This window comes from Mytilus californianus, unplaced genomic scaffold (assembly GCF_021869535.1).
Source record: "Mytilus californianus isolate M0D057914Y unplaced genomic scaffold, xbMytCali1.0.p SCAF_1, whole genome shotgun sequence".
In the NCBI taxonomy this organism is placed as follows: Eukaryota; Metazoa; Mollusca; class Bivalvia; order Mytilida; family Mytilidae; genus Mytilus; species Mytilus californianus.
The window spans coordinates 71,357,206-71,375,248 of NW_026262581.1; the positions used below are offsets into that span (position 1 = coordinate 71,357,206).

At 32.2% G+C, this 18,043-nt stretch overlaps 1 protein-coding gene across 3 annotated transcripts in view; it reads left to right on the forward strand.

Annotated features, from left to right (window-relative positions):
* Window positions 1-17,825, forward strand: part of LOC127723384 (uncharacterized) — a 28,267-nt gene extending 10,442 nt beyond the window's left edge. For 2 of the 3 annotated variants that reach the window (XM_052229978.1, XM_052229981.1), the window contains exons 10-19: window positions 1,414-1,475; window positions 1,710-1,787; window positions 3,687-3,792; window positions 4,596-4,958; window positions 6,294-6,378; window positions 7,489-7,553; window positions 9,481-9,540; window positions 11,341-11,415; window positions 13,816-13,971; window positions 15,574-17,825. In XM_052229978.1, the coding sequence (XP_052085938.1) occupies window positions 1,414-1,475; window positions 1,710-1,787; window positions 3,687-3,792; window positions 4,596-4,958; window positions 6,294-6,378; window positions 7,489-7,553; window positions 9,481-9,540; window positions 11,341-11,415; window positions 13,816-13,971; window positions 15,574-15,735 (1,212 nt within the window). In that variant the 3' untranslated portion in view covers window positions 15,736-17,825. The remainder of the gene's footprint in view (window positions 1-1,413; window positions 1,476-1,709; window positions 1,788-3,686; window positions 3,793-4,595; window positions 4,959-6,293; window positions 6,379-7,488; window positions 7,554-9,480; window positions 9,541-11,340; window positions 11,416-13,815; window positions 13,972-15,573) is intronic. The other variant, XM_052229992.1, reaches the window with a different exon arrangement.
* The last annotated feature ends 218 nt before the right edge of the window (window positions 17,826-18,043 follow it).

The following is an 18,043-nucleotide window of genomic DNA, read 5'->3' on the forward strand; positions in this document are numbered from 1 at the left end:
GTATTTTAAGCTTAGCCTTCGTAAAACGTAGATTTTACTGTCGCAAATTGAGTTTACCTAGCGACGCGTAGGAACAGAAATTCAGCCTTTCAGCAGACCACCTACGGACCCCTCAAAGAGTTGTTGCAAGTGTTCCTAACACTCTACACTAGGCATCGGAGTTAATGTCCCCTTTCTGACCAGACGTGACAGCGTATGTATACATCCCGCACAGCCAAGCGGACGTCCCACTTTGGCAAGGATTTTATTGTAGATCGGATGAAGATCAAGTGGAAAAAAGCTAGTTGAAAGCCAACAACAACTAATAAAAAAAATCATGTATCTAAGAATAAAATGTCAGGGTTTTGAGCATGTTGAGGCTCAATCGAGTATTTGTTGGTAGAAGTGAAATGATATGAACCAAAGTTCTAGTTTTAGTTTCTATTTAAGGTGGAATATAATGTACATACAATTCTACCCGATACTCCATTCACTACGGATGATAGACATGTGTACAAATTACATTTGATAATTAAAGAATTTTGACGACTTCACGTGCATCTACAGATAACGTTGTCATTATTTTTTTTTCAATACAAAAATATTTGTGAAAAAATTATGTGTAGGCACGTACCTAAAGTGCCTAACGGCAGCTACGCTCCTGAATTAACCATGAGGATAGGGAATAGTGATTACATTTAGATAAAGATAAATACACACAAAAAATAATATCTATCTTTTTTATATTTGAGGTCACACGACCATTGTATCCCGATCATTACCATTTACTCAAAACATCCATGCATTTTGGGATCGTGTAAATTCAAACATCAAAAACTAATGAGACAAATCGGCAGCAATAGCCAGAACTTAGAATAAAGATAGCTTGAAAATCAGGGGAATTTCCTGAACTCTGTTAGATTCAATTATTCAAGTAAATGTGTAACATTGTTATCATATATTTTTCATATGTACGTCAATGTTATTAAAATCTGAGTGCAAATGTAGGAAATGTAGGAACTTTCAAGCGCAGATGTACAAACTTTCACGCCCAAGTGTGGGAACTTTCACGCGCAAATGAAAGAACTTTCAAGCGCAAATGTAAGAACTTTCAAGACCAAATGTAGGAACGCTTTCACGACAATGTAATACACAGACTGATGACAACACAATATTACTTAAAGGACACATGTCAACTTGAAGATATGACTCATCGATATCTCAAGCAATGATCAGTTTGATTATTTGGGAAAGGCAATGGAACATGTAGAAGTGAAACTAAGTTGTTTGAATCTTGATCAGTGGAATAGCAAAAAGAACGATGGCTTGACAAGATTATAGCGATATTGGTTAACAACTTTTTAAAATTTAATATAAGGTAAACATATAATTAAATTTGTTTAAAAATTAACATTTGTACTGCTTTATTTTTAGGATTATTATGACATATTTCTGGCAGGTGAGAAAGTTGGAAAAGACGATGTTCTACTATTGAAGTAAGCAACTTTTTAAAATGTTTATACCAATCATCTCCTTTTTAAAGAGGGATATAATCTTATTTTTAAGGAAATAAATAAGTAATACTGTTCATAAATGTTCAATCATCAGCAGCAACAACTATTACTGCTGGAAAGTTATTTATTTCGTGTAGAAGATCTTTCTACACATTTCCCAAAATTCTGTATCCTCAGGTATATATATCTACAACATACTTTATTTTGTTTTTACAGACAGATAGAAGTTTTTAATGGATGGGATCTAGAGAATATCGCAGGAAATAGTGAGAAAATCAAAAGAAAATATTTCCCGTGAGTTTACGATTATAGTGAATCAGATGTACTTACCATGTGCCATTTTGAAGTTGCCGTAGATATACACTAACAGTAAACACAAACCGGTCCATCAATGACCAGATCGTTGACATCAATAAGATATAGTTTATAGTATAGACAGGTCCAATGTTGATACATAATAATCTTAAGACATTTATTGCAACCACTTCGAAAATGAAATAGGTTTTATTTTGTAATTTTTGCAATTCATTGTCTTGAGGAAAGTAAGTTTTTCATATCATCAGGGTAAAATAGTGATTCAGAATGCAATTACGACCTTTTTAATACAAAAAAGAGAAGATACCAAAAAAATAATGAAAAAACATTAGTCGAGGAAAAACGGACAAAGTCAAGTACAAAGAGAAATAGACGAATAGTATTTCAAACTACAAAACACTACACTGAAAACTAAAGATTGAGCAACACGGACCCAACACAAATCAAAGTTGAACTCGTGTGCTCCGACAGGTGAGGCAGTTCCTGGTTAGCGGCAACCCCGATCAAGGATTGGAAACGCAAGACCTTGAATATTGTATCATTTTAGATTAATTTGATGTCATTGCTTCCTAATTATTAATGATGATTTTTACTAGACATTTTTCTCGTTACTAAATAAATGTTGTTAACCTAATAATAACGTCTGTTTTCCAAAAAAAGCTTCTCTGTTAAAAAGATCTTATTTGTAAACCTACAAGTCTTCTTTGTCACCAAACATTAAATAACTTTAAAACACTAGAGACCCAGTGATCTGAATGACTAGTTTGTAATTAGTAAAAAAACATAAATAAATCCGACAAAAGTCACAATTCAATTACAATAGACAATATGAAAAGTCAACTAAAAATGCATTTACTCGGCTATCTTTTATAAAAACATTGATAACTCTGTGTATTGGTATATTGTAAACACTTTCAATTTAACGGTATTTGAGACAAATCTTGACACTTTATTGAAAACAGAGTCCGACATATAAACTTTTCTTATGGTTCGAGTACTGTTAATCTCTTTACAAAACACACACGCGGCAAGCTTTAGTTAGTGGAATATTCTCTATGTATTAAAAATCTTGTGTCTTGCACAATTGTCATATACATCATATCTTTCATCATTATATAGGTTGAGTTCTTAAGGCCAAGGCGACATCATCTCTTCGTAAGGTGTACCGCCACTATTCTGGTTTCTTTGATCGTTAGGAAATATCTATTACTATAAATATCATCTTTTGTCTTTGTCACAGTTCTGTCATCTTTTCAAAGTTTAAGACATATCGGAATGATAATTATCACCGGACTTTTACTTGCCTTTAGCAAAACGATGAGTTACACTAGTGGAACAGGAACTGCTGCAAACCCCGAAACAGCGGTGACGTTGCTTTGCTAAACTATCACGTTAAAGTCAACGTAGCGTAGCAAGGAGGACGTTACCACTGTTTCGGAGTTTGTAACTGCTGAGCATGCTACAGTTCGACACCGCATTTCGTTGGAGTTCGTAGTTTTCAATCTTTATTTTCTATGAAGTGTTTTGTTGACAGTTTTTATCTATTTTTTTTTGTATTTACCATGGTTTTGTCTGTTTTTCTGCTGCGAATTATTGTTTTAAAATTCCCTTGTATTGTTATTAACTACATGTGAGTGAATATTGGTTAATCTTTTGAAGCAGAATAAAAAGAAAAAAAAGGTTATTTTAGTTTCTAGGCAAAGGCATATCACATGTGGTATTTTAAAAATGATGAAAAAAAAAAATTAAAAGTTATTATAACTACAGTTCCAAAACAAGTGCTGGACAATTGGAGGGAATCAACCTGAACTAGATTATTACAATTTTAAAGATAAATAATAGATGTCTATGTTTTAATTAACTACAAATATTTTCCAGCAATAATTGGATGGTAAAGGAAAACGAAAATGAATACAACGATTCAGGAATGAGAAATAAAGCTTTAGACAGCAGGCAATTTGAATGGATTTATATAGTTAAATCGGTAAGCAATTAAAACAAGTACCGAGATATGTGCGATTTTTATTCCGCACATGTGTGTTAAAAAAAGAGGCAGCAGATACCAAGGTGACATTCAAAACGCATTAGTCGACAGAAACTGACAACGCCATGGCTAAAACCAAATGATGACGAAAAGACAAACAAGATCACAAAACACTACATAGAAAACTTAAGACTAAACAACACCAACCAAAATCTGTGGGCAATCTCAGGTGCTCCGGAAGGCTGAGAGATCCTGATTCATTAAAACCATCCGTCGTATTGCTCATGGGAAGTACAAATTCGGTGATGTGACAATCAAAGAAAAGGAGATAGGGTAGTTGTTACGGCAGTTTGAATTGTAGTTGCAATCATCCATTAGCCTAAAGCCTAACGACAGGTTAATAGATGAATATGCTTAATGTACGGATTCCTTTTAATCACTTACACTCGAATTATAAAGGCCATTGCTGTACCGATTATACCAATCCGTTTCAGATTCCAGCCACTGATAAATTGTTGAATTATGCATGGTTTATAGCTGAGTTATAATTTAAAAGAAACATTATAATTGAACGCATTATTAATCTTTTATGATCACAACATGGCCTTGTTAATACTTGTCAAAGGCATAAGGTGCTGGCGTTCTCCTTGTATCAGTCCGTTCGTAACTCTGTTGTAGGCACCAGGGTTGAGACTCAATCTGCCATCGTAACTGATACTAGTAATTAAACGTTTATCCGACATGATTTTGTTGACTGTCTGCAAATGCACACAATAAATAATGACATATTCCTATTCTTACAGGGTTCAATAACGGTTATGACGATTTTAGACAAAATTAAACCAACAATAAACCTTACCACCGGAAATTATTCAGAAGAAGCACATACGGATGGATATTTGGCATTTCTGACAAAAGGAGCTGAATATGAAAGATTTTCTGCATACCATTCTACAAAGTGTTCATCTCGCCCTCTGTCTGCTAACAATTCATACACAACAAACTTTGATGTGAAATCTGCTCCCCTTCTTCATCGACTTCATCATTTACTGCGACCAAAATCAACCGGAAATGAACAAAGATTTATCAGCACACCCGACTCACTGAAAGGGAAACACATACCAACTTCAGCAATTAGTTCAAAACTTGTATCTATACCTAAAAAGGTTTGTCTTTCTGTAGTATAAAAAATCGTATTCAACAGAACAATTTAAAAGAAAAATAAGCGTGTAGTTTATTTTCTCATTGACATAAACCTCTAAAATATGAGGTCATTGAGCACTGGGTCGATACCGCTGCTGATAGACTATAAGTCCAGAGGGTAGGATCAGCTCAGTAGTCAGTACTTTGGCACTGACGTGATTTATAATGAACCTTTCTTAAATTGTCCATCTATAAATTTATAAATTATTAAGAAACTAAGATATCTAATCAATCAGGAAAAGTTGACCTTAGATGGATATAGCTATTATTTGAAGGTCCTTTTTGGTCATAAAGCTCTTCAAATGTTTCGCTTCTTATATTATCCTTAACATTCAAATATTTGACTTTGTGCGTTCCTGATGAAGGTGAATCCTGAAAAGCGCTTCGGACGCATTGATGTTTTCATTTTTTATCTAATAACTGCAACACACACGGGCACTTAAAATTGCGACATATTGTCCGCCGATAACCATCTCTATTGTAAATCGTTTTATTATTATAGTTGTATTATAGACTGTAGATGTTGTAATAATTTTGATGCATACAACACCGATGTAAGTATGACATACAGCAACCAATGGCAACCGTTTGACTACGTGTGTTTGGGACATGCACATAAAGATTGTGGCGGTGTTGCCATGTGAACGCTTAACCCTTCCTATTAATCTGATTAGGTGGTGTAGCAGCACAACATTAGAACAAACTTTAAAAATCAGTTGGAAACGGCTTGAGTCACGTCGCAACTAAGCACAATGAAACCAACAAAAATTAAAAAAAACCACACAAAGTATTAATCTAAGAGTACTCACTATTACAGAAAGCTAGTTCAAAGTCAATTTCAACTTAAAAATAAAGAATGTTCTCACAGATTAAAATGTCAATAAGTGCACTTATTGTACACGCATTTTGTGTAAAGACGTCATGAGTAGTCTGAATAAACACGGCCTTGTGTAATGCCAACATACAAGTATTTACAGGATGTTTTGTAATTTAAACTTCTCAAGCTATTGTGAGTTAGAAAAATCCCACTTGATGAACCTTTAAAAGTATATAACATATGGTGAAAATATTCATCACAAAATAAAATACCATTCTGTTTCTATTGCAAATAGTTATGGACATTTAGAAGCTGACAGGAAAAATAGTCCCAGTTTTCGTTCAACAACTTTAACAAAGACAATGGTATAAAAACATTAATTGCGGGTATAAAGGTATTATGATAAATGATATGATTATGGTGTAATAAATATATGTTCACAACACAGTGAAAGTTTTATAAATACGTATTTCATTCACAGAGAAGACAATCTTGTCACAGAAGAGACCAGTCAACACCAACACCCACACCAGAAACACATCAGGACGATGCATCGCTCGCTGAAGGTAGTTTTCTACTTCAACTTATATATAGCTTATATATCAATATGGATATTTTTAGTCGGAGATAATGTCTGCAACTTACTAGTAAACTGGGAAATGTTATCCAATATTTTTCAATTACTATGGATGATACTCGAACCGGTAGCTTTACTCACAGAAAAAAGTATATGTCTAAACTTTGGATATATTTTAAGTCAGTAACGTTGTACTATCACGTTAGAAATGCAACCCAAATTTGGGTATTACATTTTACAAATACTTGTTCCTTCAAACCGCAAACAGTTCATTGAAATGTGTTTCTCTCTCCCTTTCAGAAATTTTAAAGTTGAATATTGTTGATAATGTTACCTCAGTCTATTTAATTACTAAAATATATACATTTGTAGACAATCTCTCAAATTACTTGGACAATTTTTAACAACATTAAATTGTAGTTTAATGCATTTGACATATTTAATTTAAAAAAACCTTAAATTTTCCACTTAAAGCACATTGTGGAAGTTTCAGGCGTTTGCTGTATATTTGAAATCGGTACAGACACTTCCAATTGAGACAATTGGTTGAATCGGGTACAACTAAAATTGCCAGTTCAAGTTCAAAATGAATATATAATATACTGTTTGACCAATCAGATTTGAGAATTGTTTTATATCCTAGCATTCCTTCACAAAGAGACAAACATAAGCCCGTCTGCAAAATAAAGGCAATATAAGTATTGTCGCTTGCTATGATGGAAAAAAACAAGTTGGTTACTTTTCGGGTAAAGATTTAACCGTAAGATATCCATATATATTAAAATGACAAATATGCCTAAATTGGGTGACATATCAGTCGTTAAACATGATAAGATGTCATTTGACTTAGTTTTGAAAAGGCTGTCTCCCTTTCAAAATCATATTTTGGGTACATTGTAAGGTAATAGACATCAATACTGCATCTTTAATTCTTTCTTATATTTTTAAAATAATCCTCTACAGTTGAAATTTATAATAATGAAAATGATGATGAAAACTTTATCTTGGAGAACAGCTCCAACAAAAAAAAATAATTTATTTTTCCTGTGAAAATTTGAGTTATCATTCTTTGAATTGAACTTTTTCAATAACCTTTTAGATCGGATAGACAGTTGTATCAGAGATCCGTTTGATTCACGGTTTGAAAAAACATCCAGCAATCTGGTAAGTAAAATTGATTGTAGATTGAGGCATTGACCTTACTTAAAAACTGGAAATGAAACTTTTTATATAAAAGGAGTCGTATCATTACCGATGGAACTACTATCGAACAAGATGAAAACAGCAAGACAAATTTAATACCGTTACTTTACCCCTACGGTACTAAAACTTATCAAAGATAAACTATGTGAAAAGACCAATACAATACATTCATGGTATATCAAATGTAAGAACAAAATCAAAAGGATCAACGAGAGACTAGAGTACAAGTATCAAAATAAAAAGTTATTCACATCCAGGATAAAATCGAAGTAATAATGGACGATTTTCGAGGCCGATCTCAACAGGTTTTAAATTCTTAATGTTTAACAACAGGATTCAAACTGATAACTGGAACTGGGTTGATCCAAATAAATTTAGTTGCTAGGTGCAAGTTTGATTTGTTAAACTCCTTCATTGTACCAAAACTTGAAGATTAGTTAAAACATTACTTACTAAATTCATTAGAAAAAGCACGTATCATATCGATGTGGTAAATAAAGAAAGACATATTTGTCAAATTCCTAAATTGAATATTTATGTTCTTTCAATTAAAAGTGACTGTTTTAACAAAATTGTTACACAGGATTGTTTAAAACCAAGAATAAAATTTTAACATAAGATTTTTCATTCTATTTTGTATAATGTTAAATACTTTTTTTTTTTTATAAAAATTCTTCACATAATAATTGCGTTGAGGGTTTGCATTTTTATTGAAAATCAAACATTTCATTAACATTCATATGTAGGGACTTGAGTTTAAAAAAAAAGAGGCAGTTGATAGCAAGAAATTGAAAAAATCGAAAGACGGACAAACAAGTTGACAAAATACTACATAGAAATTTAGGCGACAGTACTTTGCCGGTGTTTTAAATCTCCTAAATCGATTAGGAAGAGAAAAATCAAAGTAATGAATAAAAACTGAGGGAATTGCATGAACTAACCAGACTGAGCTACACTAACGGCAGCAAAAACTAGGAATGATCAGGTTTCTGGAAGAGTAAGGAGAATTTGTTTCAGTAGTGGCACTAGCTAGAAAGTGAAGATACAACTTTTCATGTTGTAATGACATATTTCACTATAGAAAAAATCAAAAATGATTGTCACTAATCTAATATGAATGTATTTTCTATTTAAAAGTGACTGGTTTAGCCAAATTTTATTGTGCTCAACTATCCAGCTTGAATGACAAACTTTAATTTAATGTTATACCAGTTTTACCCCCCAAGACAAAAAAAACCCCAACAAAATAACCTTCAAAGTATCGAATAAAATAACCTACAACCTGACATTTTAGGATTGAGTAGTGTATAAGGTATATTTATAGATTATAACATGTCCTTTTCTAAATCGGCAATGGTATCGTCCCGATACTCCAATATCAGCCCAAGGCGCTAGCCGAGGGCTCATATGGGTCGAGGGATGATACCAGTGCCAATATGGGAAAGAACATGTTATAATCTATTAATCACATTTTCAACAAATGCTTGAAAATGTGGAAAGAATTTTGATCTTATATTTTTTTTTCTCCACTGAAATAATTTCATATTACAAAGCTCCCCAAGAGTCCAAAACTATAGTCCTTGAACATTATAATGCTGATATCAGATTTTCTTTTAGGATTAGTGTTCTTTATTTCTTTAACAAATTCCGCTGTCATTTAAATCGACGTTGACAAAACAAGCATCTTTCTCGTCCGTCATTGTTGTTAGAAACGATTATGACGTCATTGATAACAGGGCACAACTGGTTATATGCCCCGTGCAGAAATATGACTAGGGCAAATCTGCGGTTATCGTATATGCAAAACCTAACAAATATGTGATACATGAGTTTATTGTCATATATTTTCGCAGTATCTTAATTATGTATTTGGAACTACGTTTTTCAGACTGATTATGAACGTAGACTATCATCGAGTAGAAAAAAGCATGTTACAATAGAGCCAGGGGTAAAATATTTTTAACAGACATGATAGGGACTTTTTCATTGGTCCACTAAGATTGAATGAATCATTCTGCACCTTGGTATAAGAGGTTAAGGTTGCATGTGATGTTTGTTTTTTATTTTTTTGTGATTATCACCGTTATGTGTTTAATTGCAAATTTTGTTTGATGCAGAAAATTGTTATAGTTTATATTGAAAAAACTACGCATTTCTGATCTTAGTAAAGCACAAAATAAATCAAGTCATCACTAAATAAACAACATTACACATGTGAAAGACAGCGATATATCCAAGCAGACAATTTAGCGGTTAGCTATAAAACAACATTGACCAGTATATAGTTTGAACAGACTAATTCAAGATATATGCTATGCTATTTTCTTGTAACAGAATCGCATGTTTTCAGAGGTTCTGACTTTCCAGTTGTTTGACTTTGAGCTAATATGCAAAACATATTATGATATTTTTTTAAAGAATAATATAACAAAACTTTCGAGACAATATTTTACGATTGTATATCGTTTCGATTTTTCTTCGTTTTTTGGGCATTTCTAGATTTGCCGTCGTATTAGTAAAGAAGTCCATTGCCAAATATTATTAAACGAAAGTCAAATGGAATCTTTTTACTCCACCTTCTACAGTTCTAGGACCGACAGGTTAAATTGAAATTGCAATGGTCAGTCGTTTTGCTGTTCACATTTATTGTTTCATAAGCATTTAAAGTTAATACATTGAAAAATCGGGTGAATAAAAAGACGGTGTCTTACTGACTATTTCTGTCTCCATTAAGGAAAATACAATAATAGAGTTATAAAAATCCATACACGGGAAATGGCATTGCACTTTATCATGTTTATACACCTACATATGTTGATATGACATCCAATGGTTAACTAAGAACACCGGTTGTTGTTTTTCCGTTTATGTTAAGTATTATTTCATTATAAAGTATAACAGTAATTTTTTGTTACAATTGTTTAATGCTTAGCTTGCCGGAAACATCTAATTGATTTAACCGAAAATAAATATCCACTGCAAAATTAAAAACAATCACACGCTTTTCTTTTATATTTGTTATATTATCGCAGGAACTTTGATTTTAGTAATTCGTTGTGCTTTTTCGTCTCTTCTTTTTTTTTCTGATTCTTTTGAATTATGTTTACCTTATCCATGCCATTAAGAACAATGTAATACTTAGATGCATCTTGACATCAGTAGTAAGTTATGATATGCACACTGAATGAAATCGCAATAGCCACCTCTTCTCTAACATTGGAATAGAAGAAATTACCCCGTTCTTTTGCTGAGACTTATACATTACCGGATTTATAGAATTTACTTCAAGGCCTTATGGGGTAGGCGCTTACTTTTTAACATATTACTGTTATTCAGAAAATTTACCGTCCAGATTATCGTCGCTGTTATTTATGTTGTAGCTCCTATAAGTTGTCAATTTTCCTGATAATATACAACCGTTGTTCTTAAATCAAATGAACATTAACGATTGAAATTAAAACATAAGATGCAAAATCTTTTGCATTTCAATATATATATTTCTTTACATTACATGATAATTTTGGACAAATATTATACATAAAAGTAACTGAGTAGTAACTATAGTAAACAAAGCCATTACTATCGATGTGGCGCACATTTGGACTTATATATGTTCACCAACACTGCATCTTCAAATTTTTATTTCTGATAATGGTCTAGAACTTGCTTAATACTGATTTCGTTTTAGAAAATAACAGCATGAACAATGAAAACCTGACTGATTGTAGTTTTTCTTTTAATGAAACAGGACTTTGGAAATAAACAAACAGAAGATGGAATAGTGATATGTAAAATAAAGACATTGACAAAGGGGGATGTTTTTGTGAGTAAATTATTTCATATTATACACTTTTTCCCTAAAAGCGATGGATTTTTATAATTGTCAACCTGAAATGGTTATTTCCCCTATGACACTGTATTATATAATCAAAATTGTCTTCCCTAAGTGCGCAGCGCGAGTGGAATTGACCTTGTAAGACTCTTATAATCTATTTCAAAGGCAGTGACTAGTTTTTCTTTAAAAACCTTCTCATTTATTCTTGATGTCTAAAGGCTGACAATTCCATGTCGCGTGAAGAATCAAAACTTTAAAAAGCACTAACAAAACAGAAAAGAAAAAGAAACTCTTAGGGTCGACTTCAAAATAGTTGCAACATAAAGTTTAAGCATTTGTTTTATAGATTAATTTTCATACTGTCAACTTTAAACCTTATTGATATATGGTAATACCGTTTCACTTGATACTGTTCAACTCAGAGACTGAGTCAACACACAATAGTAGTGCTACATTGTATAAACAATTGAAATCTACTACATATGTCGCAAAAAGGTCAATGAATAAATGCGACAGTAGTTTAACGATGTTCAAATTTCGTAAAATCGATTCAAAAGAGACAAATGAAGGTAACAAAATAAATCTCGTGAACTCTAAAAGGAGATAGACTGCGTGCATCGACAGGTTATACCACAACCGCTAGGCATGCATTACCCGTCATGACCCCTGACCCATGATTTATTAACTAAACTAAACTCGATGTTATGGGGATAATTGCATATTATCTAAGCAAAGAAATAACCAATTTTATTTGCTAATTAAGAAGCGGAATAAAATAATTTAAGATAGCAGGGAAGATAAATTATGTAGTTTTATAGCTTTAACTGATATAAAGAATGAGAACTTTATATTGTAAATTTTACGATGTCTCTGTAGTGACCAGTGGGTCAGATTTGTTTAACATTACTATTTGATTAATTGTCTAAATTATATAACACCTTTTTACGTGTAGAAAACCATGTGAGTGGATTCCTTACTTCTTATTGGTCAATGATCTTGCGGGGTCAGCACAAGTTTACGTGTCATCTGTGCACTTCCTTTCATCATTAACTTTCGTCTTGATAACTTGTGATTCTTAAACATTGCGTGAAATTTAAATCAATTGTGTATAATTTGAACTTATCTGTGTAAAACTCAAATTTTTCTGGAAGATCCAGCCTGGATTGATTTGTTCCAGCAATTTGAGGTAAAGGCGAACCATATATTTGTGTATTTATAATTTGAGTTGTTATATTGACTTTACTTTTTTGCTTACATTATGGATAAACGTGCAGTTGTTTTTGGCCATTCTTTCATTCGTAGACAGTGTTGACCCAAAGCGATTAGCTCGAGATATAACTTCATTTGCAGAGTTCATCATTGATGGTTATGATATAAAACATATTATTATCGGTCAACTTTTTCACCGTTTTAAAGCAAATCGGCCTTATAATTACAACGAACTTCTTAATGAAGTAAATACACATGTGAAATTGATCATAAAGAATATAAGACAAATTATCGTTTTGGCATCATAGAGGCATGTGGTCTGATTCTGAATCACTGATAGCATATGACGGTGTGCATTTAAATGAAAAAGGCACTTTAAAATTTGCAAATAGTATCAGATCCGCCTTAGGCACCTGTATGAGACGTGGTTTATGACCCATATTTATTAACTAAACTAAACTCGATGTTATGGGGAGGATTGCATATTATCTAAGCAAAGAAATAAAAATACCCTTAGCGTGTGTAAAATTGTACGCCTCTTTTATAGCATAATTCTTCTATATTTAACTACTTATTTAGTTCTTATTAAGATAATGTAAGAACGGCTTACAACACTACAAACATAAAACATCTTCTTATTTTTATATTGTTTACACTTGATTTAGTACAATGACAATGTTATAAAAATCACCACAAACGCTAGAGACAAGAAGTTGCAATAAAAACTATATATATAGCCCGTACAAAAAACCATGCTACCTGCACCATTTGTTTTGTTGATATTTGTACGTCAGTTTTCCATGCAGTCGGATATAGATGGTTAATATGGTATGTTGATCTGGCCAATAATCTATGGTGATTCCTGTTACCCTTTTTTGTGTGTAAGAAAAATACAGGTTGCTTATATATCAACAGCTGCAATCTCTTGCTTCATACAATATTTAAAGACAAAATAAAACTTATGATAAGTCTGGTTTAATAATGTAAAAATATCGAACATCAAATGGTGATTTATTTCTCAATTTTACCTACAAGAAATGATAGCTTTTCAAGTATATTGTTAAGTTTGTTGTACTGTATGATGTGTTTCAGTACAACTACGCAGATATGTTAGTACACACATATATATATATGAATAACTTGACAGAAAACTAAACTATAAATGTTTGCTCTTGATAGGGTCTCGAGTATATTGTATTTGATGAAATGGACCAGAAAAATCAGCCTGGCTTCATACTGAGAAGTAATGGAAGCGAGTGTCTAATGATACATAAGAAGGTTTACAAAGATCTCACAAAAAACGACTTTGATCTGAAAGAGAAACTCCGTAGTGTGGTGAGTATACAAGTTATCTTAGGCTAGATTATCGGCTAGATTTAGTTACTCTAGAAATTAATCAAATTTGACTTTTTATCATTAACAATACTCGACTATTTAGTGATATATTGTTGTTAATCATCTCAAAAATAATAACAATGAAGCTATGTAGTTCAATGCCATTTTTCTGTATACGTTGTTGATTTTTTCATATGTTTTGGCTTTACCGATATTAACCACTCATCTATAATGAAGAAGAGTATAAAATTATTGTACATCATTCCACTATAATAATTCTGATAATAGTATGGAATTGAAAATTTTGCCAATTAACTTTTGCGTGTTTGAAAGACCAGCAGGTGATTGATATTATATTTACCTTTAGTAATAGCAATAGCAATTATTACATGATTAATTAGGACTAGAACAATTATACCATTAATCTGCTTACTCTTCTACAGCACTCGCGATCACCCCCGGTTTCTTTGGTGGTGATCGCGTTACTTACTCTTTAAGGCTTTCTATGTTGTGATAGACTGTTGTTTGTCTATCTTGTTTTTAATTTTTTACGATGACGTTTTCTGTTTGTCTTCGACTTATGAGTTTGAATATCGCATTGGTATCTTCCGCTTTTTTTTAATCGGTTGCATTCAGAAAAGTGGATGGAATCTTGACTGCCAAATGATTATGAAGTCTTGTTGTGAGGGAAATAAAATTGCATTGCAATTGTCAACATAAGGTCACTTCTGAAAGTTGTTGAAAGGGATCATTACCATACATAAAGAGTGACATTACCAAAGCATAAGGCATCATGTTTCATTTTCAAATTCCGACCTAATTTGGCTTCGTGCATAGGCAGGTCGAGGTACCCAAGCTTTTTTCAAACGTAATGTGTCGTCTTTAAACCTGGTACCCCAAAGGTTCATAAACTTTTGACTTATTTAACCAGAATCAAGGACAAAAATACAAAATAACATATCATATCACAACTTATTTTCGTTTATCAGACTGATTTCTGGTTATGATGATATTTCTTAACCATCAAGCATATCTGTTATGATGATTATTTTATTATTTTTCCACCGCTATAAGCAATAATTGTTTTGTTTTTTTAACAATCATTTAGATATTGTTATTTCCTCTGATTAAACAAAAACAACATATAAATCTCAAGATTTGTAATATCTGTATTGTAATCTAAACTATATTTCTATTCTGTCTTTACAAATAATTCTGTACAGTAATTTTAGTAGTGTTTGTATTATAATGTTCTGTCGACAATAATTTACTTTTACTTTAAATGAAAGCAAACTTATCTCTCTCTCTCTCTCTCTCTCTCTCTCTCTCTCAGTTATAAAATTATATGGCGTTGTGCAACGATACTCGAAAAAGATAAAAATACACGAACAAAATTAAATGAGATTGTTTTCACAAATATTTCCCATAACAAATGGCCTTTTGAGTACTATACATCTTTTTGTATTCATAAGTTTTCCCAATTATATTCTTTCTTGAATCGACGACTTCTACATTGATGTACTTTTATTATGATTTAAACCCTTTGATTCAATAACTTAAAACTGATGATAATATTTCTTCAAAATATTTACGTTTTTATAGGTTTCACCTTTTCCAGAAGAGGATAATTTAAAGGAAAACCTTTTAATAAGAACCAACTGGGAGCTACATAAAGATATTTTACTTGACAATATAATGTCAGAAAAAGCTAGATTGAAACCACAAAAGCATGGACAAAAATTTGCATCTATCAGATTAAAGTGAATAACAGAAAACAGATGACGACATTGACAATATATTGCAACAAATATTTGCGCTTAGATAGTCAGAATCGTTGGTGTGGTTGATACATTTGCTACCGTCGTGAAACCTTTGATATACATTATGGAAACATAACCTCTAATCAATGATATACATAATGAAATAATACTTATGCAATGGTCATATTTTTGGTTACACAGCTTAACGATGGGAGTAAGAGTTTAACAATTTGTTGTGTTTTGCTTATCCAGTAGCAAAAGGTTGAAATGCATGTATACTCATTACGAAAAACATTTTCAAACAAGAATGTGTCAATAGTACACGGATGCCCCACTCGCACTATAATTGTCTATGTTCAGCGGACCGTGAAATTGGGGTCAAAACTTTAATTAATATTAAAAATAGAAAGATCATATCATAAGGAACATGTGTACTAAGTTTCAAGTTGATTGGACTTCATCAAAAACTACCTTGACCAAACACTTTAACCTGAAGCGGAACAGACAGACGGACGGACGAACGAACGGACGGACGAACAAACGGACGCAGAGACCAGAAAACATAATGCCCCTACTACTGTCGTAGGTGGGGCATACAAATCTAAAAGGAAGGACCTTCAAGATGAACAGACCGGCATCGAGGGCTTGAAATTTAGACATCTCTTCACTAGTATTCCTCACTCTACGTTAAGCCAACAATCAACAATTAATCTTAATTTTGAGAAAGACTAAAAAAATTATTCCAATCTAAAATTAAGCAGATGTTGAATGATTGCAATTTAGACAATTATCCACCATTGACCATGGAGCGTTGATGTAAGCTTTGTTTGATACAAATGCATTGTTTTATTCTTCATTCTTTGTAGAAACAAAGCGCTGATTCATACAAAACGTTATTTTAAATTACGAAATTGTCTTAATTATTTTTCGTATTTTTCCATGTCATTTTATTGTTAGTTTGATTTCAAATAATGAGATTGAATGTCCCTTTGGTATCTTTCGCCTCTATTTTAAACTTACATCATCAACTGAAGATGCTTGATTTTTTTCATTACAGCATATTTGCTACGTTTGAAGGACTTGCTTTTTCAACAGACATAGGTTATTCCTATCAGAAGTGTGCTTATCTTCATGTCGACTTATTCTGTTATTAATATAAGTTTGACTTCATGCAGAAGCTTTTCATGAAGAACGACAAGAAGCTAGAACTATCCTTTACTTTCACTTCCGTTCCGCTATACATAACATGTCGACCTCACTAAATAATTCAAAGTTTGGTGACTATGTAAAACTCTATCCGATCGAACTTGCAATAAAGAATACAAAAGTAACAATTAAATGTGCTTCATTTGTTGACTTAAAACATAAAATTGATATGCAAGGTCGGTAGAGAAATCAAATTTACGACAAAAGAGATGATTTAAAATATTCAATTGTAAATTTTCAAATTCTGTGTAACAACAATCTAGCAGCGCCTACATATGGAGTATATGATACGCTTTCTAGAGCTTGCGTTTCGTGTAATGATTTCTTGATTAAATTTGCTGCTTACAAGGAAACTATTGATTTAAGGGATGCTTCTGATAAAATTGAATTCATTCTTTGGAAAAGTTAACCGATGCCATCATGAATTGATTGACTGTTTTGTATTAACATGGACCTATATTTTTACACACAAAGCAACCAATACGAACGCCCCCTTTTCCACAATATAAAAACCTGAAGGTGTAGTATGATTACCAGTAAGACTAACAAGTTTTACTACCTGATGGGAGTACAGATGACTATATATATATACCCTAGTCAACCCTATGGGTATGATACTTCTTGACAATGGGTTATATTGAAACATCTTGCGATCTAATCACACAATGGCGAAAAGCATTCTAACAAGGCTAGAAATATAGATTTATAGTCAATATAGGAGTAGAAACAGTTTGTCTTTCCAAAGCACATTATAGTTTATCTCTAGTAGGTTCGTGTAGCACAATCTTAAGTTTTCTGCACTATTGTTCGTCTCGTCTTCGTTTTTCCTTTTAGTCAAGATATTGTCTCTTCTTCAACTGATGCTTTTTTATTAAATCTTGGTATATTGTCTCTTTTTGTTATACCAAATCAAAACTGATCGAATTTTCTTACAACCATTGTACTGATAAATCAATATACTGGTCAGTATAACAATTAATGTATATTATCTTTAATTTGTTTAGTTTTATTCAAAATGTATTCATATTACAGTCATTATTGTATACTTGTTCGTCCAACAATTCCATCAGTAATAAGACGATGCCCATTATACTGATTATAACATC